Genomic DNA, 24,079 nt, shown 5'->3' with positions numbered 1-24,079 from the left:
AACAGTCTCATGGACTTTTCTGCCTGGGTTGGCTTCCAACTGTGATCCTCAGATCTCAGACTCCTGAGCTAGGATTACAGGTGTGGCCACTGATACCAGGCTCCTGTTTCTAGGGATCTCAAAGAGAATAAGGTGGATTCTGGGCCCCACTAGAGATCTGGCCTCAGACTGTGTCCTTCTCCCTTTCAGCATGGGCCTGGAGCAGGCTGTGACACACCAACTGTCCTTCTAGAATGTTCCCATCTTGGCCATGGCCCGAAGCTGATCTTGGGGGGCTGGTGGAGAAGGCTGGTGCTCCCCTTGTTCCCCTCATGTTGCATGGGTCTGTGAAGAGGAGGTGGGGGAGGAGGGGAGGTGTGAAGAGTTGGGGCTGTGCTAAGCCAGCCCCTTCTGGGTGCCGCACTGGGAGAGGAGGATGGGCGGGCTGACTTCTGGGCTCAGAGAGGCCTCAGCCCTTCCTGCTGTGCAGTGAGTGTGCCCTTCTGGAATATTTGAAATAATTAGCAAATGAAAGCAGCGAGTTAGCCCCAAGAATGCCAGGTTGGCCTACCGCCAAACTTGAGGACAGAGAAAGAAAGGGACATGGAGAGAAAAGAGGTCTGCGGAGCTGGGCAGGAGTGTGTGTGTGTGGGGGGGGGGCTGGGTGGGGAGGTGGGTCCCAAGCAAACCTAGGGGAAAGGCACTGAAAGGTTCTGGACCCTCAGTCACACACATCTCGTGCCTCAGTTTCCCCATCAAGACCCTAGTGGTCTGGACCCTCATAAAGTGAGTCTGCCAGTGTGAATGAGTGGGGGAGGAAGATCTGAACACACTCCCCCCTCCCCCTCCATCTCCATTCTCTGGGGTTCTTCCTCCTCCCTAGCCTTGCCCTGGGCTGGGCCAGGTAAATAAACACACCAGAGTGGAGAAACAGAACCCTGGAGCCCCCCCCCAACCTCCCAGCCCATCCTTCCACACGGGAGGACCAGGGAGGGAGGTGCTGGGAACAGACCCAGGCCAGGGATGCAGACGAGCCTGGGCAGGCCCTCTTTGTGGGGGATGGCAGGAGCCTGGGGCACGCTGGCCTTTGTGAGTCCGTGGGGCCTGGCAGGGTGAACCTCCTCCAGGCCTCCAGCCCCCCAGAGCTCTGGGCAACGGCTCTCCTCAGTGCCTGGACGGAGCCCCTGAGGTGCAGGCCTCCTCTCAGCCCCTTCTTCCTCCAGGGACCCTGAGGCGGCGAGGAGGGGTGCTCATGGGGGGGGGGGGTCCCTGCAGGTCCTCACTCTTCTTCTGCCCCCCTTACCCCCCAACCAAAACAATAGGTTCTCCATCTTCCCAGGGAAAGATCTGAGGACATTTTGATGTTTTTTTTCTCCAAATTTTATTTTTAAAAATGTCTTTTATTGTAAATACGTTTCCATGAAAAATGTTAACTCGCTTCCATGTGGAAAGGTGGATGCAGGTCACAGACCCCGGGGTGGGGGTGGGGGTGGGCGGTCAGGGAAGAGCCAGGCCCGGCTGCCCCTCCCCCAGTGCAGGCAGGGGGGGGTGAGGCCGCCCCTTCCTGTGCCCGCAGGTTCCAGTGAGCTGGGCACATCTCGGTGAAGGCTTAGCTACGGCTACAGTGTGCACTACCTTAGTCTGGCTGTCCCCACCCCCACCCCTGCAGCTTGGCTGCTCCTTCCCGACACCCCCCCAGCCCCATCTTCCTGCTGCTCTCAGCCTCAAGTCGGGCTCAAAGATTAGGGGGTTCGTATCCTCTGCCCCATCTCTATGGATGGGGCCAGGCGAAGGTCCCAGAGGCCTCAGGGAACATCTTGCCCCCCTGGGCATCCCCTTACCTCCGTTCTGCCTTTCTGCGCCCCTCCCCCAGCCCAGCCCCTTCCCTGCTCCTTCCTAGCAGCAGCAGGGACCCCAGGGAGGCGCTGCTGGGAGAGGCCTCCCGGGGCTTAATTTGCTGTCAGCTAATGAGCATTTGTTGTACCTGGGAACTTTCTCTGGATGGAGGCCTGGGGGGAGGCAGGAGGCAGTGGGTGAGGAGGGAAAGTGGAGGTGCTCTGGGGAAGACCCAGTTCTGCTCCTCCCCAGCCCAGCTGGGCCCTCCAGGCCTCGGCTCTCTTCAGTTCCGGGGGTGGGGGAGAGGGGCAGGGAGGTGTGAATCAATGAAACACTGTGTGTACATGGGGGAGGGGGGTGCCGACGAGGGGAGGCAGCAATTCTGGTCCTGGACCCCCCCAGTTCGCAGCCTCCTGGGCTTGGATCTGAGGACATCCTCGGCTGGCAGCAGTGTGACCTGGTGGAGCCAGCCCCGGGAGACCTGGCCCAGCCCCTGCCTGGGAGGGTGGGCTTGTCCATGGGCCGGTGTGGGGGGACAGTTCTGGGCCCTGACTTGGGCACTGTCCGGAGGTGGGGTGGGGTCTGGCCTCTTACAAGAAAGCACCCACACTGGCCCAGTCCTGCAGGTCAGCGGCCAGGGTGGCATCCCCCACCTCAAAGAGGGGCTCGGGGGGCAGGCAGCTGCTACCACTCTCGTCCCATGGGTGCTGCAAGAAGGACGTAGCCAGGAAGGTCTCGTCAAAGTCCAGGCTGTCGGCGGCCTGGTCCACGGAAGGACCCCAGGTAGCGGGGCAGTCGATGTGGTGGCCGTGGACGGTGAGGTCCACGTCCCCGTGGGAGGCGGGGCTCAGCGGCGGGCTCAGCTCCAGGGCCTCCAGGGTGCTCAGCTCCCCCCCCAGAGTCCCAGCCTCAAAGATGGCCTCCCAGTCGAAGTTGCCTTTGAGGGGCTCCAGCTCCCCCTGCTCCTCCTGGGTCAGCAGCAGCGTGGTGGAGGGCCGCAGCACCTTGGCCACACGCTTGGGCAAGGGCTGCTTGCGCTTATGCCCCAGCCTACCCTCGCCCGCTCCCCAGCCCCCCTCCCCCGTGGCCTCCTCAAACTCCCGCAGCAGCTGCTGGGCCTCCGTGTTCACGGTCAGCGGCCCGGCCCAGGGGGCGGCACTGGGCTCCGGGGGCGCCTGTCGGGCGAAGGCCGGGTGGATGTGGACCGGAGGCAGCCGTCGCTTCTTGAAGGCCCCGCTCAGCAGCCGCTCCGCATACTGGGGGTCGATGCGCCAGAAGCCCCCCTTGCCTGGCTCGTCCTTCTCCCGGGGCACTTTGATGAAGCACTTGTTCAAGGACAGGTTGTGGCGAATGGAATTCTGGGCCGGGGAGAGAGCAAGAGGAAAAGAAGGGCTAGGGGTCAGGGGGCAGCGGTGACGGAGGGACACCGGGGGCTCCTCATGCCTCCTCCTCCGCTCCCCCCCCACCCCAACTTTCCGATGGGGGCGGGGAGGGAAGGGGAGGACAGATCCACTCTCCCTGACCAGGCATCTGAGGCTCTGGGACACCAGCCACAGGGCGCTGGGGGCCCCCGAGTGCTGCTGGGGACTTTTGTTCTCTGTTGCCGGGATATCTGCCTGCTCAGTCATCCGAGCTCTGAGCTGCGGGGTGGCTCTGAGCGCTCCCCCCACCTCCCTACCACCGTCCAGTTGAGTCCCCTGCTGTCCCTCCCTTAGACTGCTGTTTGTGGCTTGGCCAAAGCCCTAGGCTCCCCCAGGGCCTGGACTGCCATCTCCTAGCTGGCCCTCTATGAAGCGAGTGAGGTGTGTGTGTGTGTGTGTGTGTGTGGTGTGTGTGTGTGTGTGTGTGTGTGTGTGTGTGTGTGTGTCCGAGGAGGGTGTGTGTAGGGATGAGGGGTGGGGGGGGGGAATCTAGTAATTCCTTGTTTGTTGAGCCAGCTGCTGGCCCGGGCCTTCACCCCTGCAACAAACCCTCTCTTTCCACTCAGGCTCCGTTGATTATTACCCAGCCAAGAGCATGGGGCTCATTCCTGAGGCCTGAGCTGCACAGCACCCGAGCTGCACAAGCCGTGGGTCATGGTGGGGTGGGCTCTCCTGCCCTCAGGTCAGGGAATTTGGAATGGCCTGGCACTATGAGCCGGTGCACTGCCCCAGGGAACACTGGGCATCCTTAGATCCCGATGGCTGAAGACTCTCAGGGCAATGTCTACTCAGCCGTACACCCATCCTCCTCCTGTCTTGTCCGTTCTTGGATTCTTAGTTCTGTCCACACCATGTCAGGGGTCAGGGGTCCTGGCTAGAATAGCAAGTGAGGCAAGGTGGGCAGTGACCTCAGCGAGGCTAGGATGTTTACATGGCGGCCTGGGCCCCTTGGCTGCTCTGTGCCGGGTTCCGGAGACTGGGAACATGAAGCCAGTGCAGCAAGAAGAGCCCCTGTGGAAAGCACCTGGCTCAGGTAATTGTTCCCCTAGGGAGCCTAGCTGACAAGGGGAAGAGTGAAGGCAGGAAAGTGGGGAGAGGTTGAAGTGGAGGCTGGGACGGTGGCGTTAGGAAGGCCCCGTACCCCCTGCGCTGGGCAGCGGCGGGCCCTCACCCCCCCCCCAGCGCTCTGCCCTGCCCGGCCCGCCTTCAAACCAGCGGCCTGCAAGGCACCAGGGCAGAGGCAGGCAGGCAGGACTGCCTTTCCTCTTCTGAGCCTGGGTCCCTGAGAAAGTCCTGGGTCAGTTTGTCTAGGAATTCTAGAACTTGGGACAAGAATCTTCCCTCCACCAGTCACCCTCCCTGGGAGACGATGCTGGTCCCTTAGAACCTGGAAATCTGCGTCCTGAAGCCCTGTGTCCCCCTCTTCCCCCATCGTCTCCTCCCTCCGTCCTCTGAAGTCAAGAACTGGATTCCACACGTCGGGGTGTCCTAGCTGCACCCCCCAACACGTGGCCTGGCAGATCCGGGAGGAGGCCCGATGCGGGGCCGGGAGGACGGAGCGGCGGCCACCCGCGCCTCCCCTACCTGCCAGGTGGGGTCGGCGTGGCGGAAGTAGCAGAAGTTGTCGGTGATCCACTTGTAGATGGCCGACAGCGTGATCTTGGTGGCCTTGCTGGCCTGCATGGCCATGCAGATGAGCGTGGCGTACGAGTAGGGCGGCTTCACGTGCGGGTTGGTGGCGTAGTCCACGTCGTCGGGGGGCGGGGCCTGCAGGCCCGGGGGCGCGCTCCGCGACGTGCAGGACGACGTGGGCTTGCCCGGCGTGTGCGGCTGCCCGAGGCAGGCGGGGTCGGCCGCCAGGGGGGACCCGGGCGCCACCGAGCCGGGCACCTGGCGGTAGCCGTGGGGGTCCGTGAGCCCCGGGGGCAGGGTGGGCGCCTTGGCGTTGAGGATGGAGAACTCCTGCAGCCACTGCAGGCTGGTGAGGCTGTCGTCCAGGGCGTCCGGCTCCTCCAGGCCGCCCTCAGGCCCGGCCTCCTCCGCCGCCGGCCCCGCTCCCGAGAGGCGCAGCCAGCTCTCCGCCATGTCTGCGGGAACTCTCCGAGGGGGCGGTCAACAGGCACGGGCCGAGCCCGGCTGGCCCGCCGCGCTCTCCGGCCCGCCGCTTCCCGAGGCTCCAGTTACGCGGCCTCCGGGATTCGCGCTTCCATCCCGCGACCCGGGGGTCGCCTCCTCCAAACACCAATGCGGGGCCTGCGGGAGCAGGGGGGGGGGGCTGAGCGCTCTCCCGCCCCCCCGGGAAGGGCAGAGGGGGCGGAGGGGGCGCTGCGCGTTCACCCCGCCGGGGAGGGCTCTGCAGCGCCCGGGCCTGACCCCCGCCGCTCCCGCCCCATCTCTCCCATTGCCCTTCGACGGTTCTTTCGCCACACAGGGAAGCGGGGGAGAGGAGGGCAGCGGAGTCCAAGCGCGGGAAATCGGGACGACCCCCAGCAAGCAGGAGGAAAATAAAAGTGGGGGGACAGAGGGGGCAGAACCACGGCTGGGGCGAGGAAGGTGATCCGGACCCCGAAAGGAGGCTCTAGGATCAGGGATCCCGGGACGAGAGGGGAAATGAGTTACGGGGGAGGGGGCAGGAGCGGGGTCCCCGAAACCCCTCAAATGTCAGTCCCCAGCCCCACCGTTTCCGTCGGGGATCGGTGGGCAGAGCAGGCTGGTAGCGACGCCCTGGCTTCCCGTGACCCGCAGCCCTCCCGGTCCCTTACCTGGCTCAGAGCGCAGCCCGGGCCAGAGGAAGGTTCTGGAAGAAGTTCCTCCCACACCCCCGCGGCTCTGTGCCCCCAGCTCGAGGGCCCCGCCAGCGCCTCTCGATGCCCCCCCCCTCGCCCGACGGCGCTTCTCCGAGTGCCCGCGGCCTGGGGACCGGCATTAAGTAGCCGTTCCGAAGGCTTCTCCCGCTGCCATGGCGACGCCCCGCCCCCGTAAACAGCTTCCGCTGCTGCTATTGGCCAGCGCGTCGCCAAGGAGACCCCGGGCTCGCGCTCCTCTCGGCGGCGGCGACCCTGTCGGAACTCCCTCCCCGTGCCGCCCTCTCCCGCGCCACCCAGCCCCCTACCCGCCGCGGGTCGGGGTGCGTTCCCGCCGGAGGGCCCCGCGCTGGGTCGCCCAAGCGCGCGACTCGCGCCCGAGGCCCCGGGAACGGCCACGCCCGCCCCTGCCCGCGTCGGGCTTCGGGCGGCGCGGAGGCCCGGCCGGCTGGGCGGCGGGGTCGGGAGGCCAGCGCTGGGCCCCTGCCCGCGGGCTCGGGCTCCTCCACCCCCCCCCCCGCCTTGGGCCCTGGCCGGTGGCCGCGGGCAGGTCTGACTCTCCGAGGCCACCTGCCGCCCACACCCGCAGAGCCGGACCCGCGGCTCGCACCCCGCGCCGGGCAGGGTACCCCAGCGCCTCCCGGTAAGCGGCTCTCTCCCTCCCTGTGCCGCAAGCTCCTGGAAGCTGGCATTCCAGAAGCTTCTGCAGGGCTGCTCACCCCCCCCCCCCCCGCCTACCCCACGCCATTCCAGTGGCCATGGGGGGGAAGGTCTCCGGTTTAAGGCGGCCGGGCCCAGAGCTGGAGCTGAGGCTGCAGGCAGGTCAGGAAGTGGAGGCAGGAAGGCCACACACGAATCCACCGTGGGGTTCACACCTCTCCTTCCCATGTAAACAGTTTTATTCATTTTTAAGAATCATGCAGCAATCCATAAATATTGCATCCTCGACGTCCCCACTGCAGTGCGCGTGCGCCTCCTCCGGCGGACGGCGCCCGCAGCGCGCACGCGCACACACCAGGTATGCCAACACCAGGTGGGCAGGACCTCGCTTCCAGAAAGCCAGCTTAGTGTTTGGGTCTGTGCCTGGGAGGTGCCCCTTGCGGGGGAGCATATACTCTGGTGGGATAGAACGGGGTAGAAGGCAAGAAGATTCTTTGAGGGAATCAAGACCACTAAGAAAGCAAGAGCACCCCGGGGCCAGGCTGTGTGGTCTCAGAGACAGGCCTCCGTCACACTCCCTGGGCAAATTCAACATGAATGCCTCTGTAACAGACTAGGGCAGGAGTGAAGGTTGTCCTGTTCCTGGTCAGGCTGACGGAGGCCCATTCGGGCGGATGGGCTGTTTCTGCTTACCATGAGCTCAATGAGAAGGGGAGCAGGAATTGGACAAGGCAGTATAAAGGGCACGCTGACTACCCTAGGTGTGTCTTGACCACAGAGCCGAGGCCCACCTAGGAGGGTTATGGCGCACTGGCTTGGGAGGAAGGGCTGGCCATAATGGCTTCCTCTTGAGAGTTCCTGCTGTTTACCTGAGTCTCCTGCACCTTGGCTGTGGATCACACCACACCGTGAACACTGCCTGCCTGCTGGGTGAGGGGGTGGGCCTGTGCGCCACCACCCAGGCGGAGGGACCCTCCCTGTTGCCTGCTGCTTCTAGGGTCATACTGCAAGGAAGTTAGGAAGTAGGGTTATTGCTCAACTTATACTGGCTCAAACCTGGAATATCAAAAGGGTCTGAGAATGTCGGAAAGGACGTCCTGGTGGGGGCGGGGCTAGGTGGGTTGGAAACAGCAGAGTCCACTGTGGTACTTGGAGAGGGTGGGCACGACATGGGAACTCAAGCTCACCGGGCAGGACAGAGGCCCCTCTCTAGAAGGGCAGGCCATGTGCCACAACCACTAGGCAGAGTGACAATCACCGTACTCCTGGGCCTCTGCCGCTACACCAAAAAGAGCCACAGCTCCTTTTTTTTGGAAAGCTCACCTAGGTAGGCAACAACTGTCAATCCTAACACATAGTAGGCACAGCCCAAGGGCCTTCCGCTTCTAACAGTAATCACTTCTGGTTCTATTTTCCAGGCTATCACATGTCCCACTAAATAAGCACATTTTTCAGAAGCCAGAAGACAGGAGGAATACCTTGAGATGAGAAAGGTGGACAGCCAACAACTTCCAGGCCAGCCCTGCTGATTACAGGCATGGTTTGGTAGCCAACTGAGCATCCCTAAATCGCCTCTACCTGCCCCTTGCCTGTCCCGCTCAGGAGATCTGGAAGGCTGGGAATACCTCAAAGCTGCGGAGGGACCTCCACGGGAAGGCTCTGACCCCAGTCCTCTCTCTGGCTTCCAGGCCACTGCTTCTGGCCTGGGGCTCTGCACCATGTTCTTTGGTGACCCTGAACACTTTTTTTTTTTTTTGGTCGGTGGTGGGGCTTTTATTCTGGGCCTGAGCGCTGTCCCTCAGCTCTTCAGCTCAAGGTCAACGCTCTACCACTTGAGCTATACAGCGCCACTTCTGGTTTTCTGGCGGTTTACTGGAGCTAAGAGTCTCACGGGCTTTCCTGTCTGGGCTGGCTTTGAACCATGATCCTCAGATCTCAGCCTCCTGAGTGGCTAGGATGACAGGCGTGAGCCACCAGCGCCAGCTTGAACACCACTTTTGAGTGGCACTAGTCTATAGTTTCCTTAGCCTATTTTTTCAGTTATTTAAGAAAAAAAAAAAAGGTGGAGATGAGGGCAGTAGTATAAAAGACCCCCTTGCTCCCTGCCCCTGGATATGCACGGAGAGGTGTTCCAGAAATGAGCTTCTTGCAGAGGTGCCTTCCTGACCACTCCTGATGAGGCCTTGGGCGGGGGGAGGGGGTAAGTGCTCCTACCTGGGGTCTCAGACAGGCACGTGAACACAGGAGCCCAGCCCCACGACCACAAGGAAGAGCTGGCTGCCAACTCATACCTGGGTTGCCCCATCTCCCTGCCCTTCAGAAAGCAGCTCTGGGTGCCCTAGGAGGGGGCAAGTCCACAGAGTGCAAGCTGGCCCTCCCTTCTCATAGGGGCCTTCCCCACACCCATACCGCGGTTCTGAAGTGATTACGAGGCGCAGAGACCAGAAACTGCCAGAGATGGGTGTCTGTAACGAAGCTGCCCGAACTCTTGCTGCTTGGTCCACCGTCTCAGGAGAAGAGGGGCATCCCCAGCTCCACCTGCTGAGCAGATCAACGGGCATATGCCAGTCTCTGCGAAGGGTCTCATGGGCGTGAGCCCACAGGAGAAAGGAGAGCTTCTGGTCTCTTCTGAGAGGGTGTGTTTGGGGGGGGGTCAGGTATAGGAAACCAGGTTGGGAAGAAGAGTGGGCTGATTCCGTGTCCAGCTTCCCTTGAAGTGTGCACATCTCGTGGAGGACGCCCAGGAGGCCAGTGGTCCAGTGAGGATGGATGGAATGCACACAGGAGGGGCCTGGATACAGGGGGTGGGTGTTCTCAGACAGCCAACGGACCCCACGCACAGGGCCTGTTCTCCTCGGGGTCCTCCAGGCTGCTGGATGATAAGCGCCGGCGCTGGCTGTTCCGGTGGCTGACAACATTGTCAGCCTGCCAGGTACCTGGAGAAAACAAAATGAAGGTTACAAGAGCCAGGCCGCAGGGCAAGTCCACACAGCGTCTCCCACAGGGCAGTGCAGCTCAGCGGAAGCTAGCAGGATGCTTGGGACCTGAAACTCCTGTGTGTGCAAGCCACAGTAAGGAAGAACGGGAGAAAGGGGTGCCGACATATGCAGGGCCGCGGAAGCATCACTGTGGCACGTGCCAGGTGCTCTCTGTTCGGGAACGTACCCTAGGATCCACTGGGGTGTGTAAATTATTTGGGTCTGGAGTTCACCTGTTCCGTGGACGAGGACAAGGCAGTGGCCTCGCTGAGCTGCGTCTTGCAGAGCAGGGGAAGTGGGAGGAGTGAGAAGGTGCATGTGTTGGCTGGGCGCGGGGGGTGCTGGCTGAGGACAGGCAGGAAGGGGCTAGCCAACCAGCAGGGTCCAGGGGTCAGACAGTCTGGGTGGGACTCAGCTTCCCTCCCCCACGTGACTGCATTGCTGGTGCTGTCCCCACAGGAGACACTAGCACTGATTGAACTTCAGTGCCTGGGGTCCCCTGTGTCACTGACTATATTCATCTTACTGTCCTGGAAACCTGCCAGGCCTGGAAACCCACTCCCAGCACACCTCTACGCCACATCTGCCAGCATGTCCCATTCCCGTTATCTACACCAACCAGGGCCTCACGCCTGGTTTACAGCACACTGGGCACTTGGGCATCCCTTTGATGGTGACACCCTTTGATGGTGATCCCAGGATCATATAGTGTGCTGAGCAGAGTCCTGTCTTCCAGAATTTGTTCAGGCCTCCCTGTCTCCCCAGGGTCTCCCTTTGATTGTCCTCCAGCCAGCAGGTGGCTCCATAATCATTCTCTCCAGGGAAGCTAGAGTGGTCCATCGATGATGAAAGGCAGGGTTCTGGCCTCTACCCCTGGCTCTGCTGTGGGCTTGGGCCGCCTTTCACAAGGCGCCTCCTAGCTGCTCCCTAGCAGCTTGGACCCCACTCCGTTCACCTACACTGAGGAAGCTGTGGCCTTTCACACACCTATCAGACACCAGTTCCCCCTGGGGGGTGGGGGTGGGCATATACACCATGGCACCTGGTGCCCATGGGGAGGTGTGACTGAGCATGGTCCAGAGGCCAGGTCAGCCTTGGGTCTGGCCAGCCCAAGACACACAGCTCTGTAAGTGGCAAATCACCAGGATGAAGCAGGATTGTGGGCTGATTCCCCATAAATGCCCTTAGTGAAAATCCATCCTGAGGCTGTCATAGAATGTGGCCAGAGCCCACAGACTGCCTGCGGGCTCCAGACCCTTAGGACCCAAGTCCAAACGTCCTTCTTCCCTCTGAGGGTGGTGCTCCGGGCAGTGTCGGGGTGGGGGATTATCAGGTGGTTGAGTTTGGAACCCCAAATAAAGTAGATTGTTCATTTACATAATTTGGTAGATGTCATACCTATTCCTCAATGTTTATGGGGCAGGACTCCGGAGCTGCGGCTGTTTAGTAGGAAAGACCAAAAGCAAATGGTAAACAAGAGATAAGACACACATGCACGCACACACAAAAAACAGCAGCAGCCACATCACTACAACCACTGCCACTGCGCCTGTGTGGGAGAAGGTGCCCAGGAGGGTCATCCTGACCAAATGCACAGGTGTCCTTGTACGGACTCTACCACCCTGGGAGCCTTGGCCAGGATGCCCATTAGCTCCTGTAGAACAGACTCAGATGGGCAGTCTAGGGAGGGGAGGCTGGCAGAATGCAGAGCCTTTTGGCCTGGATGGCTGGAAAGGGCCTGCAGCACCCCGACTGCGGCCCCTCCTCGGTGGGCCCACAGGGCGCCTTGTGGCTGGACACGTCTGGGTGCTGAGGACGTCCCCGTGGCAGCCAGGCCCTGTAGCCAGAAAACGGAACGGGAAACTTGAAATTGCTACAGGGAAATAAGGGGACATTCCTTCAGTTCCCTTTAGGAGAGCTAGAAAAGAGAATGAGGCGTTGACAGGCAGATTTGGGGAGCTCATTAGGGAGATCTGGCATACCCCCTTCCTGCCTCTACCAAGCACTGATTGAACTTAAGCATTATGATGGTTCGATTGTATTTGCAGTTTCTGTCTGGAGAAAAGAGAAGCTTAACTCTTATTCCCTTAGAATGCATGATGTGCAACGTGATTTTCAACAGGTATTTTTAGCCTTGTTATGAGGCTTGAAGGGAAGAGTAGACAATGTCAGGTCTCCACAAATTATTTTTGTCATTTCTGGGACTTGAACTCAGGGTCTGGGCTCTGTTCCTGAGCTTTTTGCTCAAGGCTAGCGTGCTTCTACTTTGAGCCACAGCGCCACTTCCAGTTTTCTAGTAGTTAATTGGAGCTAAGTCTCACAGACTTTCCTTCCCCAGGCTGGCTTTGAACCTCGACTCTCAGATCTCAGCCTCCTGAGTAGGTAGGATTACAAGCATGAACCACCAGTGCCCAGCCACAAATATTTTTATCTTCTTTTAGTTTTTGGTGGTATAAGAGACTGAACTCAGGGTCTCATGCTCTATGAACTTGAGCTACCCCGGCAATCCCTTTTGCTATAGTTACTTTTCTGGGAAGGCCTTGCATCTTCTTGCCCAGATGGGCCTGGAATGTGATCCTCCTATTCATGCCTCCTGCATCTCTAACTTTTTGCCTAGGAGTGAGTACAATCCTCTGGATCTCCACCTCCCTGAGTTAGCTGGGATTACAGGCATGGGCCCGTGTGAGGGCTTCCACAGTACTTTTAGGTTTACTGACCAGGCCCACTGCTGTATGTAGATTCCTCTCACAAGTGCTGGTCTAGAAGTATCACTTGCCCCTCCCCTGTCACTGTGTCACGTTCCACTCAGCTGGAACCACACTGACTTGGCAGCATGGTCCTGAAACTCTAATTCTTTTTTTTTCCCCGCCGGTTGTGGGGCCTGAACTCTGGGCCTGGGCGCTGTCCCTCAGCTCTTCAGCTCAAGGCTAGCGCTCTACCACTTGAGCCACAGTGTCACTTTTGACTTTTTCTGCTTATGTGGTGCTAAGGAATCAAACCCAGGGCCTCATGCATCCAAGGTCAGCACTCTACCACTGAGCCACCTTCCCAGCCCCTGCAACTCTAATTCTAAGTAGATCTATGTCAGCCTGCTTAGACACCACTAGCCCCAGATCCTTCCAGAATCCGTCTCAGAACATACCATCCCCTAGTATAAAGAACCAGAAATCTATGCTGGGTCTTGAGGCCCCAGAAAACCTGGAAGCTTCTTTGAGGAGGAGTGGCTGGTGACCCAGGTGCCCTCTGAGCCCGCGAGTTGGGGGAGTCACTTGGTGAAGTGGTGTGTGCCCAGCCCAGGGCACAGAGCAGCGCAAGGTGCCTCCCTGGATTCCCTTCCCTGGTGGTCCTCATGAAGGGCAGGCATGCACGCAAGGGGCACCGTTTGCACCAGGAGCAGTCTCCAGGGAGGAGTCCTACCCAGAGAAGCTGGAAGAGCCGTGACAGCCTACAGATCCCATGGTAAGATGGAAGTCTGGCCCTACGGCTGGGTGTGAAGAGGCCCTGATAGTCCATGGACGTTCCAGGTGATCTCCTGTCTTTGACCCAAGAGATGCTTTGCCACAGGCATTTTCCCTGGGAGAGCCTTCAGACTCTGCTGAGGAGACAGGGAACTCTTCCCCGATCCGTACCACCAGCCTTTGATTTCATGTCTGGCCACACAGTGAACTGCTGCTTCTAGAAGTCGCACTAAAGGCCCTAAAGGCTGCTTTTCCTCTTTCCTGGGCTTTCAGCCCTTCCCCTCTCCCCTCCAGAAGTGGAATAAATATAAGCAGCTTGGCTGGAGGGAGGTAGAAGAGGAAGCAGAACAAATAAGCTCATTTCCACAGCCCCGTTGGCTCAAACCACTCCCAGCAGTTTCCTCTGCCAAAATCAGGGTTGTGCTGGGGAGCTTTGAGGGGACAGGCTGCTGGCAGAGCTGGGCTTAGGCACCATCCTCACCTAACTATCAACTGAGGAGGCCAATTACAAACAAATCCCCCTCACCAGCCTGGTCTCTCAAGCACGCCCACTTTCGATGAACAGATGTTTGTATAACCTCGCAAGCATTTTTTCCTTGGAAGCTCTTGGTGCAGTGAACGCAGCAGACCCTTTTGGGTAGGACCTGAAAGCCTGCCTACAGCCCTAAGCAAGAGCCCTCGAAGTGCACACGCCAGCAGCTTGGTGTGGGACCCAGCAAGGCAGGGAGGACGGTGCTGGCGCAGAGTGAACATGAACTTTCACACTAGTCAGAGAACAGAAATGAGCCGAATAAAAAAAACAAACCAAAAAACCAAAATCAAAACCGAAAACAAACCAAAACCACACAGACAGGAGCTACATTTGGTAAAAAGACGTGAAACACAAATGGACAGACAGAGCAAGGTCGGAAATGGGGAAGGCAGGGAGTGAGCTGAGCCAAGGTCCCGAGCAGCTCTGGTCCAGGCTGAACTGGGCAGGCGGTGGCCAAGTGGGAAGTGGGTGCGCGTCCCTTCACCATGCTCAGGAAGGGGGAACGCCCTGGCCGAGGGCGGGGGAAGCAGGTGAGCTGATACTGTCCCCTGCGCCTCACCGAGGCCCCGGGTAGTATCTGCAGGACAATCTGCAGAATGACTGAGGTGCCCTTGGAAAGGCGGGACCACGAGTCTCTTGGCTTCCCACAGGCTGGCGTGCGACCAGGGCCTGCTGGGACCGTGACTGGCACAGGCTGATGGAGAGTGGCAACCACGGACGGCCGTGTGGCTCCAACACCTCCAGCCACTTCGCTCAACGAGTAAAGCACTGGACCCAGGAGTGGCCGTTCTGAAGCTGAAGCAGGTCTTCACGCCGCCATGTTGGGAGGATTGCAAAGAGCACAGCATGGAGACAATCTCTGCGGTGAAGCCAGGGGGGAGGGGACTTTTGACCCAGTCTAGTTGGGCAAGACTTTTCACAAGTGGTTCTTAGAGCCCTTGAATGTGCTCAGAGTGTTCTGAGTAGCATGGCTGCTTGAACATGGAATTAATTATCCTGGATTCAGTTTGGTATCGTGAAGGGGAATAGGGACAAATTGAAAGCTGGGGCTCTGGGGAGCAGGCATCCCTGACCCCGGCCTCTCCTTTGGCATCTGAACCTATTATGTGCAATGCATCTGGCAACCTGAAGCTCACTGGCTCACAAAGCCATTCGCTGGCCTATAAAATGCTGCCTTTGAAATTCCTTTCTGATACCCACTAAGCACACATCCTCTGAGGAGTATGGTTTCACTGTTAATGGGCTCAGGCTATGGTTCCAAGACTTGGGCGGGGGAGGATGGGAGAATGGGGGGAGGTGCTTGTCTGCTCAGACTTCCTGCTGATGATAACAAGATAGGCCACCTGACACGGCATCTGCAGGATGGCAACGGAGGGCATACTGTCTGGCCAAATTGCAAGGAGACGAATTTTTGCCCTTTTCTTCCTACCCCATTATTCTCAGAGCAGGACTTGCTCTTTGTAAAAAGCTCAAGGACTGTCCTGAGGCCTCCTCATTTGCCTCTCAGCGAACTGGTCTCCAGCACCTGAGCACACCCCAGGCTGTCTTGGCAGGAACTGCGGGGCTCCCGGGAGATGGGTGCACCAGGGGGAGAGCGGGGGCAAGAGCAGAGGGGTGTCTCCCACCAAGTTCATGTTCAGTAGACTGCCACTCACCAGGTAAGCAGACCTCAGAGCACAGCTTATTGTCCAGTGCTTTCACGCTTGCGATGTCAAAGTCATTGTTATTGTCACACTCCATACCTAGAAATGCGCATGTCCTCTGGCCTGAAACGGAGTTAATGCAGTTAGAGAGAGGGGCTGGCTGGGTTTTTCCTCTACTTTGCTGTCCTTAAAATAAAAATCTTAAGGATGGAGACAAAAAAAAAAATCAAATCATATGCTTAAAAAAAAAAAGACAATAATTAAGTGGGTAAAGAGCAGACAAAAAAAAAAAAAAAAAAAAAAGGAATCGAATTGTGTGGGCATGTCCGAGTCCTGGCGCCATCCTGACCGGCTCCTTACTCAGGCCTCTCCTCGCCACTGTTCACTGGGAGAGTGGCCACTGCAGAGTGGCACTATGGAGAAAGCCGTGCTGGGCGGGGCCTCAAAGGCTGTGCGTGGCTGGCCCCGGTTCATGGTACCTTCATGGTACCTGTGCCTCCAGCGTGATGTTTTTATGACCAGATGTGTTTATGACCAGAAGGCCCTGAAAACTGATACGTACATAAAACAACAACTAAAGACCTTCACTTCCCTATCTGAAACATCAAACTGGAATGATCATATTCACAAACGTATGTTTCACTGTCTTTTGGTGCCAGGGCCTAGGTGTTGTCCCTGAGCTTTTTTGCCCACAGCTAGTGCTCTACTGCTTGAGCTATAGCTCCGCTTCTAAGTTTTTTTGGTGCTTAATTGGACCTAAGAGTCTCACGGAGTTTCTGCCGGGCTGGCTTTGAACCGTGATCCTCAGATCTCAGCCTGACAAGTGGCTAGGATTACAATTGTAAGCCACCAACCCCTAGCTTGTTTTACTGTCTTCTGAGACTGAATCTATTGAGTAGCTGCCTGGAAACCCGCAGGCAGGTAGGAGGGGAAGGGAAGTTGTAGGAATGATTTTTTTTTGAGCTCCCCCTTTCTCCTTGGTGAAAGGAGAGAAGCCACTTTGTGTGGGCTGCGAGGGTCAGGTGGAAACAAGCTGGCCCCGTACTTCTTGGAAGCAAGTACTCTGTGGGGGAGCCATCCCCCAGGATGATCTGGAGCCGTGGGCCCTGAAATCATCCACTGAGGTGGTGAAGCTTCAAGCCCTGGCAGGGGTGCAGGAGTGGGAGGGCCGGCCTGGCGGCATGCCTCTCCTCCAGGCTCCCCTAGCAGGAGCTGACCAGTCCACATGCACACCCCGGACATCCCAAAGCAATGGCCAGTGCTAAAGCTGAAGCAACTAGGATGACATCTGCTGGCGTGACTGCATGTAGGCCACAGCACTCCGGTGCTCTGAGTGCCCCGGGCAGAGAGGAGGGCGGCCCCGAGCTGTGGCTGCCTCCTCTTTCCTTGCCCTGGGGGGCCAAACTCTTCCAAATGAAGACATCAAGGAGGCCTGGGTCATAGTAAGGCGGCCCAGGACAGCCTGCAGGTCCTTGACTAGGCTGAGCGCCCTTTGTGTGTCTGCTGCCTCCTAAGATCACACACTCTACATTCTCCCACTAAAGCAAGCCCAGACAAGCTGCCAAAACTCCTGCCTATGTCACTGAAGACTGTGCTTCTGCTGCTCTGCCTGGTGCTCCTGGAGGCTACCTGGGCTCAGCTGTAGCAGGAGGCCAGTGGGAGTGGCCAAGAAGCATCAGAGTCTTAAACTGCACATGTGTCCTCTGCAGCATCCTTACCCTGGCTCCCTGAGCTGAGTCCTGGGAGGAGCTGGGAAGGTCACTAAGGCCACTAAGATCTTACTTGTGTTGTCACACCATCAAGAAGACAACCATTCCCCCAACAGACACACAGCTGAGCACTGCCATCAGTCACAGTGGTTCCCCTTTCTTTGCCCCCTAGAGAATACCCAGGCAAGAATCAACACGAGGACAAAGGACTGGGTCTTTTACCATCTTCTTGCATGGGAGATCCATCCTCTTCCTCTATGACGTCATTTCCCTAGGATGAAAGGAAGGCCCTATGAGTCTACAGCAGTCAGAGGCACGGAATGACTGGCTGAAGACAATGTGGTGATGCCTGGCTCCTAGGTCTCTGTCCATAGTGCACTTCCCACCTAATGTGGTAAGAGGGTCAGGGGGAGCTGAGAGCAGAGAGGGCAGCCACACTGCAGGCATATGCTCATAGTATGTCAGGGATAACCTTGTTAGCAGCTTAGTTGATCCTGTTTCTCTGAGATGGAAACAGAAGTTGTTAAATAAAAAAGCAAATTGTAGCCAGGTGCCGGTGGCTCACACCTGTAATCCTAGCTACTCAGGAGGCTGAGATCTGAGGATCATAGTTCAAAGCCAGCCCAGGCAGGAACGTCCGTGAGACTCTTATCTCCAGTGAACCACTAGAAAACCAGAAGTGGTGCTGTGGCTCAAATGGTAGAGCTGAAGAGCTCAGTGAGTAAAAAAAAAAAAAAAAAATATATATATATATATATATATATATATATATATAGCAAATTGTGAGATCATAAATCATTTGGAAAAGCCTTAGGCTCCCAAAGCATACTCTGAGAGGATTTGGCTCCAGAAAACTAAGGCCTGAGAAGTGTGTGTGGTGGTGCGCAGGGGGGAGGAGGGGGTGGGGAGAGGGGAGGGGGTGGCGGCAAATGGTATAGCTCATGCTGAGTTGTAGCCCTGCTTGCCCTGGTTGGGGGCTCCTGGGTGGGGTGCTGGGATAGGGGCTGGCAGAAGCTTCTTCACTCAGTCTTGTTCACATCCCGGTGCCAGTGAACACTTGTGACCCAGTCACCCTATTCCACCCAGGTCACCAAGGCCAGCATGTTCTCCAGGCTCAAGTAGGGCCTAGCATGGGAAGGCCCCTCTTGAACTCAGTCCACCATAGCTCATGCTGGAACTAGTGTCCCCTAGTAATGGACACTGGATAGAGTCCAGGCCAGAGGGTGGGGCTGCGCTCACTGGGACCCCTCCCCCCCCACTCCTTCTAGATATATCACCAGGAAGCCTTCAAATATCCCCCTACCCACTCAAGCCAAGGCACCCAAGCCAAGGCAGGAGCTCCTGCAGTGGGAGAGGCGCCGCTGCCTGCCGTCTGGTTACCTCTGCATCCTGCTCTGCCTGGAAGCCAGCGAAATTGCTGTCTGGAGACTCTGCCGGCGTCCCCTGCGAGAGAAAAGAAGCCAAGCGCACAGCTGCCACAGGCTCTCGGGTCAAGCATGGCCTCAAACTCAAGCCCAGTCTGCACCAAGCCAGCAGCGGCCCGGAGTCTGGTCCCTGGGACCAGCCTCAGCACCCCGCTCTGGAGAGGCCTTTATTAAGCTACTTGGGCCTACAAGTGAAACACAGGGAGCAGGGCAGCGCGTGAGCCTTCCCCTTACCTCGTCTTCTTCTGAGGGGGCTCTGCTGGCACCCTGCGGCGAGGGGACAGCCTCTCCTTCCTCTTCGTTGCCAGGCGCCATGTAGGAGCCCGACATGGAGGAGACTGTGTCAGTGCTGATCTGGGAGGAGGCCATGGACATGACCGACTGGGCCAGGCTGCTGCTGGCGGGGTCTGTGGAGGAGGAAGAGGAAGGAAGCCTGGTCAAGCTGGCCAGAGCAGAGCTCCTTCCTTGCACGCAGGCCTTAGAGTCTAAGATCCTGCTCCTCTATAGTTGGAGCTCCGAACTCAGCTCAGGGACCAGGGGTACCCGTCCTGCCGCAGGTTGAGGCCTGAGTCTCCTCCCTCCCCAGCTAGCTTCTCCCACCGGAGGAAGGACAGCGCTGGCTACAGAGCAGAGGGAGCACGGGCAGCCCCTCCCTGCCCGCTCTGTACCTTCAGGGGAGGAGATGGTGGAGGAGAGCGGAGTCCCTGTGCAAGACGACTGGTCAATAGCCCCTGATGAAGACAGGGTGAGGTTTTCGCTTTCTGGGGTCACACCACATTCCTGGGGATGGAGGACACAACAGGACACAGAGTAAGCACACCCTCAGCCTGTGGGAGGAAGGGGGTGAGCGCAGGGGCTGGAGAGGAAAGGGGACATGGAGGGACAAGGGTTCCTTGCGGACAAGAGAAGAGGTATCATGGCGTCTCTCCTGTCAGCACCTCCCCAGCCTGGGCCTGGGGAATGTCTCCCAGGGGAGGTGGAAGTGGCAGTCAGCATCTCCTGTCCGAGGGCCAGCATCTGCTGGGCCACACAAAGACTGCAGCTCGGGTGACACAGGTCACCCAGCAGCTGTGACATGGGGACACCCCCTGCTTCCCCAGGAAGAAAAGAATAGGCCAGCAGGGGCCCCACTGTGTGTGCACGACTGGTGAGTTTCTGCCCCATTGAACTGAAAGGAAAAACCTCACCTCTGCTCCTGTTCCCCCACCCCATCGGCCAGGCGGCCAGCCGGCACACAGCCTCGCCAGATCAAGCCTAGTCCTGTGGAGCCACTTTCCTGCTCCTCCAGCTCCTGTCTGACCAGGTCAGCGCATGCGCATCAGTCAGGTGACGCAGCATTCTCACTGGACCCCTGGCCTGCTCCTGCCCTACCTGGCTGCTTCTCTCCCCTAGCTTTCTTTTTCTTTGGTTGTGGGGCTTGAACTCAGGGCCTGGGGGCTGTCCCTGGGCTCTTCAGCTCAAGGCAAGCATTCTACCACTTCACAGCACCACTTCCTCTCTTTCCCTTTCTTTCAGGTCTAAAGAGTTCCAAGATTCAGCTCAAATGCTGCTTTTGATCTTCCCTACAAAATGATATGAAATTTTGTGTATCTCTATTACTATACTTTAATGGTCTGTGTTTAGATTCTCCCCTTCCCCATGGTGTATGTATGTGTGTGTGTGTGGGGGGGGGGATGGCTCTGGGATTTGAACTCAGGGCCTGGGCACTGTCTCTGAGATTTTTGCTCAAGGCTAGAGCTCTACCACTTGAGCCACAGCTCCATCTTTCTTACTTTTTTGGTGATTAATTGCAGATAAGAGTCTCATGGACTTTTCTGCCTGGGCTAGCTTTGAACTGAGATGTTCAGATCTCAACCTCCTGAGTAGCTAGGATTACAGGTGTGAGCCACCAGAATCTGGCTCAATTTTTCTATTTGAGACACATCACTGTAACTGTTGCAGACTGGTCTATACTTTGATACTCTCCAGCCTCAGTCTCCCCAGTGCTGGGATTACAGGTGCACATCACTACATCTGGCTGAGGGCTCTTTCTATAATTAAGATTCATTCATAATTTGCTGGGTGCTGGTGGTTTACGCCTGTAATCTAGCTATTTGGAAGGCTGAGATCTGATGATCACAGTTTGAAGCCAGCCTGGGCAGGTATGTGTGTGAGACTTTATCTCCAATAAGCTATGGAAAAAGCTAGAAATAAAGCTGTGGCTCAAGGGGAAGAGTTGTAGCCTTGAGCAAAAAAGCAGCTCAGAGCTGGGTGCTGGTGGCTCACGCCCGTAATCCTACCTACTCAGGAGGCTGAGATTTGAGGATTGTAGGGTTCAAAGCCAGCACCAGCAGGAAAGTAGGACTCTTATCTCCAACAAACCACTAGAAAACCAGAAGTGGTGTTGTGGCTCAAGTGGTAGAGCGCTTGCCTTGAGCTGAAGAGCTGAGGGATAACACCCAAGCCCAGAGTTCAAACCCCACAACTGACAAAAAAAAAAAAAGAAGAAAAAAGAAAGTATCATCATTTGACAAGCACTTGCTCAGGAATGACGCCATGCCAGCACAGCGCTGTCCCAGATAGACCTGGGTTTTTAGGGCTGAGTTACTTTGTCTACAAATGTGCCACCACCCCTAGCTCAGTGCCACTGAGAGCAGGTGGCTAAAGAAAGCCTGTAGAGACCCACAGGAAGTTTGTCCTCTGCCACTGCACCCCAGCGGCCTCCCCGTAGCTTGCCCTCTACTTTCCCACATCTAGAACCCTCTTCTCAGCTCTCAGCTCTGCCGCTCCCTGCTCCTGGGCCACTGGTTAAGTGGCAGTGCTACTTCGGGCCTCCAGGGTCTACACCCCTGTCTCCCGTTGCACACACACACACACACACACACACACACACACACACACGGCACACACACACACACACACACACACACACACACACACACACACACACGGCACACACATTTTCACCCCGCTCTTGTGTCAAGCTCCATCCCGGTTGCAGGATGGAAGCACCAGGAGGCCAGCGCCTTCCGTGCTCTCCTCATGGCTTCCATCTCTGCTTGCAGGACAGGACAAGGCCACAGTGACCAGGCTCTGCACACCGAGGAGCACGTGACTCTCATGACACTTTGTGGCCACCGCCTGGGAGGGGCTGAGGGTTTAGTAAACACATGAAATAGGTGGACATGAGGAGCTGGGGGGGTGGGGGCATGGCAGTGCCTGGCACCAGCACCCAGGGAGGGAGAAGAGAACCAGTCACCTCCCCGGGATGCTGAACCTCGGGTCTCTGAGATAGCTGGGTCTCTGACTCGCTGCAGGAGTGCTCGTCTTCCTCTTCGTGAAGCACAGAAGAATTCTGGGAAACAGATCTGTAAAAGTCCAGAGGGAAAAGCAGTTGCACCCACTGTCCACGCAGAGTTGGGAGCTGGCCCGCACTCCTCTCCTGCAGACGGCATGGGAAGATGACACCAGGGGAGCCAGCCAACACCAGGCCCCAGGGTGAGGGGAGAGGTGTGGAGAGCGGGGACAGGAGAGACAGAGACCCCTTCTGCTTCTTGCTCCTTTAAGGAAATGCTGCCTGATCTTAGGGGAGAAAATGACCAACACTGCTAGGGTCTCAATACTTCCACGTGCAATACCCTCTGTGGTAGACGCTGTGGTGGTTATCCCCCCATTGGATTTAGCTATTTAAGAGTTAGGGTCATGAGGTGCCTTCAGTCTCAGAGTCTGGTACTGGGGTTTGAACTCAGGACCTTGCACTTGCTAGGCGAGTGTTCTCTACTGAGCCATGCTTCCAGCTAGATCTTTCTGTCTTCAGAGTAAGCCACGGTCCCCAGGGGCCTGAGTGGTCCTGTCCCCTCATTGGTTCAATGTCTTCTGCCCTGTGCCCCTGGCTCCCTCTCAAATGAACAAGTGGCAGGTTCATCTAAGGGGAATTCTCCAGACAATTTGTTTCATCTCCTAGGGATGGATGACCTTTCCCCCGGGGACTGCTCAGGGGTGTGGTGAAGCAGCTCTGGGCCCAGGATATGACAGCATGCGGAGAAGGGACAGGACGGTTTGGAATATGGCCCAGGGAGGCACACGTGCTGGCTACTCACTTGGAGAGACTCTTTTTGAGCTTGAGTCCTTGGCTGCTGCAGTCAGACAGGCGGTCAAGGGGGGACAGTGTCCTGACGGGGGGCAGGTGGCTGTCACTGCCGTACGAGGGCAGCATTCCTGAGAGGTGGCCGTCCCCAAGCACATGAAGTGGAGGCACCGCCGGGGACGGGCTCAGAGGCCCGTTGAGGGCTTCCAGAAGAGACACCACTTCATAGCCTGGTGGAATGTTCTCCGAGGACTAGGGAACCAGAGACAAGTTGAAAAATTACTTAAGTGCGTATTGTTTGGGGGGCACCATCACGTTTCTTTCATTTTTTTTCTTTTCTGTGGGTTGTAGGACTTAAACTCAGAGTCTGGGCGCTGTCCTAGAGCTTTTCTGTTCAAGGCTAGCACTGTACCACTTTGAGCCACAGCTCCACTTCCAGTTTTCTGGTGGTTAATTGGAGATAAGAGTCTCACGGACTTTTCTGCCCGGGCTGGCTTCGAACTGTGGTTCTCAGATCTCAGCCTCCTGAGCAGCTGGGATTATGGGCATGAATGACAAATTGCTGGCTTCATGTTTCTTACTATACGCTAAAATTTGCTTTCTTTACATCTGGTAAGAAAAGTTTCTGTGTCAGATGTAAAGGAAACATAAAAAGTCAAAGAACCAGGCTCCTAGCTCATTCTTCACAATAGCTAATAATAATATACATAAATAAGCACTAAGGACATTTGGAAAACATCAAAATAGAAGGAAAAAATTCCAATAATGAGTTATCCAGAGAAACTTTTTTATTTTTTATTTTTTTGGTGCTGGGGCTTGAGCTATTGTGCTCAAGGCTGATGCTTTACCACTTGAGCTAAGGTTCCACTTCCCACTTTTTGTGGTTAATTGGAGATAAGAGTCTCACAGACTTTCCTGCCCAGGATGGCTTCAAACCATGATCCTCCAGATCACAGCCTCCTAAGTACCTAGGATTGTCCGCATGAGCCACCGGTACTTAGACCAAAGTAACTTTTGTTAGCATTCTAGTACAATTTCTTCCAACTATTTTCTTTGTACTATTTACACATTAATGCTCAATCTGTTAAAAAAAATGCAAGGCTGGTTTAACACACACAAATCAATAAATGTAATTCACTACATCAACAGAGCCAAAAACAATAACCACAGATCACAGATCACGCTGGGCGTCGGTGGCTCACACCTGTAATCCTAGCTACTCAGGAGGCTGAGATCTGAGGATCATGGTTCAAAGCCAGCCCGGGCAGGAACTCTGTGAGACTATCTCCAATAAACCACTAGAAAACCGGAAGTGGTGCTGGAGCTCAAGTAGTAGAGCACTCACCTTGAGTTGAAGAGCGCAGGGAAAGCGCCCAGGCCCAGAGTTCAAGCCCTGTGACGGACAAAAAAAAACAACAACAAAAAGCAATAAAAGTGGTATCAAAGACCTCAAACTCTATTACAGAGCCATTATAACAAAAATAGCTTGGTACTGGCACCAAAAAAATCAGACTGGGAAGGTGGCTCAGTGGGAGAGTACTTGCCTAGCATGCATGAGGCCCTGGGTTC

General features: G+C 56.9%; 2 protein-coding genes across 4 annotated transcripts in view; both read right to left on the bottom strand.

The window, feature by feature from the left end:
• Positions 1-1,359: 1,359 nt before the first annotated feature.
• Foxj1 (forkhead box J1) lies at positions 1,360-6,073 on the bottom strand. The gene is made up of 3 exons (XM_069993273.1): positions 5,999-6,073; positions 4,821-5,489; positions 1,360-3,173 (listed from the first exon to the last, which is right to left on the bottom strand). The coding sequence occupies exons 2-3, from the start codon at positions 5,319-5,321 to the stop codon at positions 2,406-2,408; spliced, it is 1,269 nt and encodes a 422-aa protein (XP_069849374.1). The 5' UTR covers positions 5,322-5,489; positions 5,999-6,073; the 3' UTR covers positions 1,360-2,405.
• Positions 6,074-9,514: 3,441 nt separating this feature from the next.
• Positions 9,515-24,079, bottom strand: part of Rnf157 (ring finger protein 157) — a 65,873-nt gene continuing 51,308 nt past the window's right edge. Inside the window, exons 12-20 of one of the 3 annotated variants that reach the window (XM_069992951.1) lie at positions 22,524-22,762; positions 21,683-21,791; positions 19,113-19,224; positions 18,679-18,851; positions 18,401-18,463; positions 17,243-17,291; positions 15,324-15,434; positions 11,077-11,117; positions 9,549-9,636 (exon numbers count right to left, since the gene is read on the bottom strand). In XM_069992951.1, coding sequence (XP_069849052.1) covers positions 11,077-11,117; positions 15,324-15,434; positions 17,243-17,291; positions 18,401-18,463; positions 18,679-18,851; positions 19,113-19,224; positions 21,683-21,791; positions 22,524-22,762 — 897 coding nt within the window. In that variant the 3' untranslated portion in view covers positions 9,549-9,636. Of the gene's footprint in view, positions 9,637-11,076; positions 11,118-15,323; positions 15,435-17,242; positions 17,292-18,400; positions 18,464-18,678; positions 18,852-19,112; positions 19,225-21,682; positions 21,792-22,523; positions 22,763-24,079 lie in introns of all 3 variants that reach the window. The other 2 variants (XM_069992950.1, XM_069992949.1) reach the window with 2 other exon arrangements.

The sequence above is a fragment of the Dipodomys merriami genome, unplaced genomic scaffold, assembly GCF_024711535.1.
Source record: "Dipodomys merriami isolate MVZ:Mamm:240054 unplaced genomic scaffold, mDipMer1.0.p SCAF_42, whole genome shotgun sequence".
NCBI lineage: Eukaryota > Metazoa > Chordata > Mammalia > Rodentia > Heteromyidae > Dipodomys > Dipodomys merriami.
Note: the sequence above shows the minus strand (reverse complement) of the source record. Positions and strands in the feature narration are given on the sequence as shown.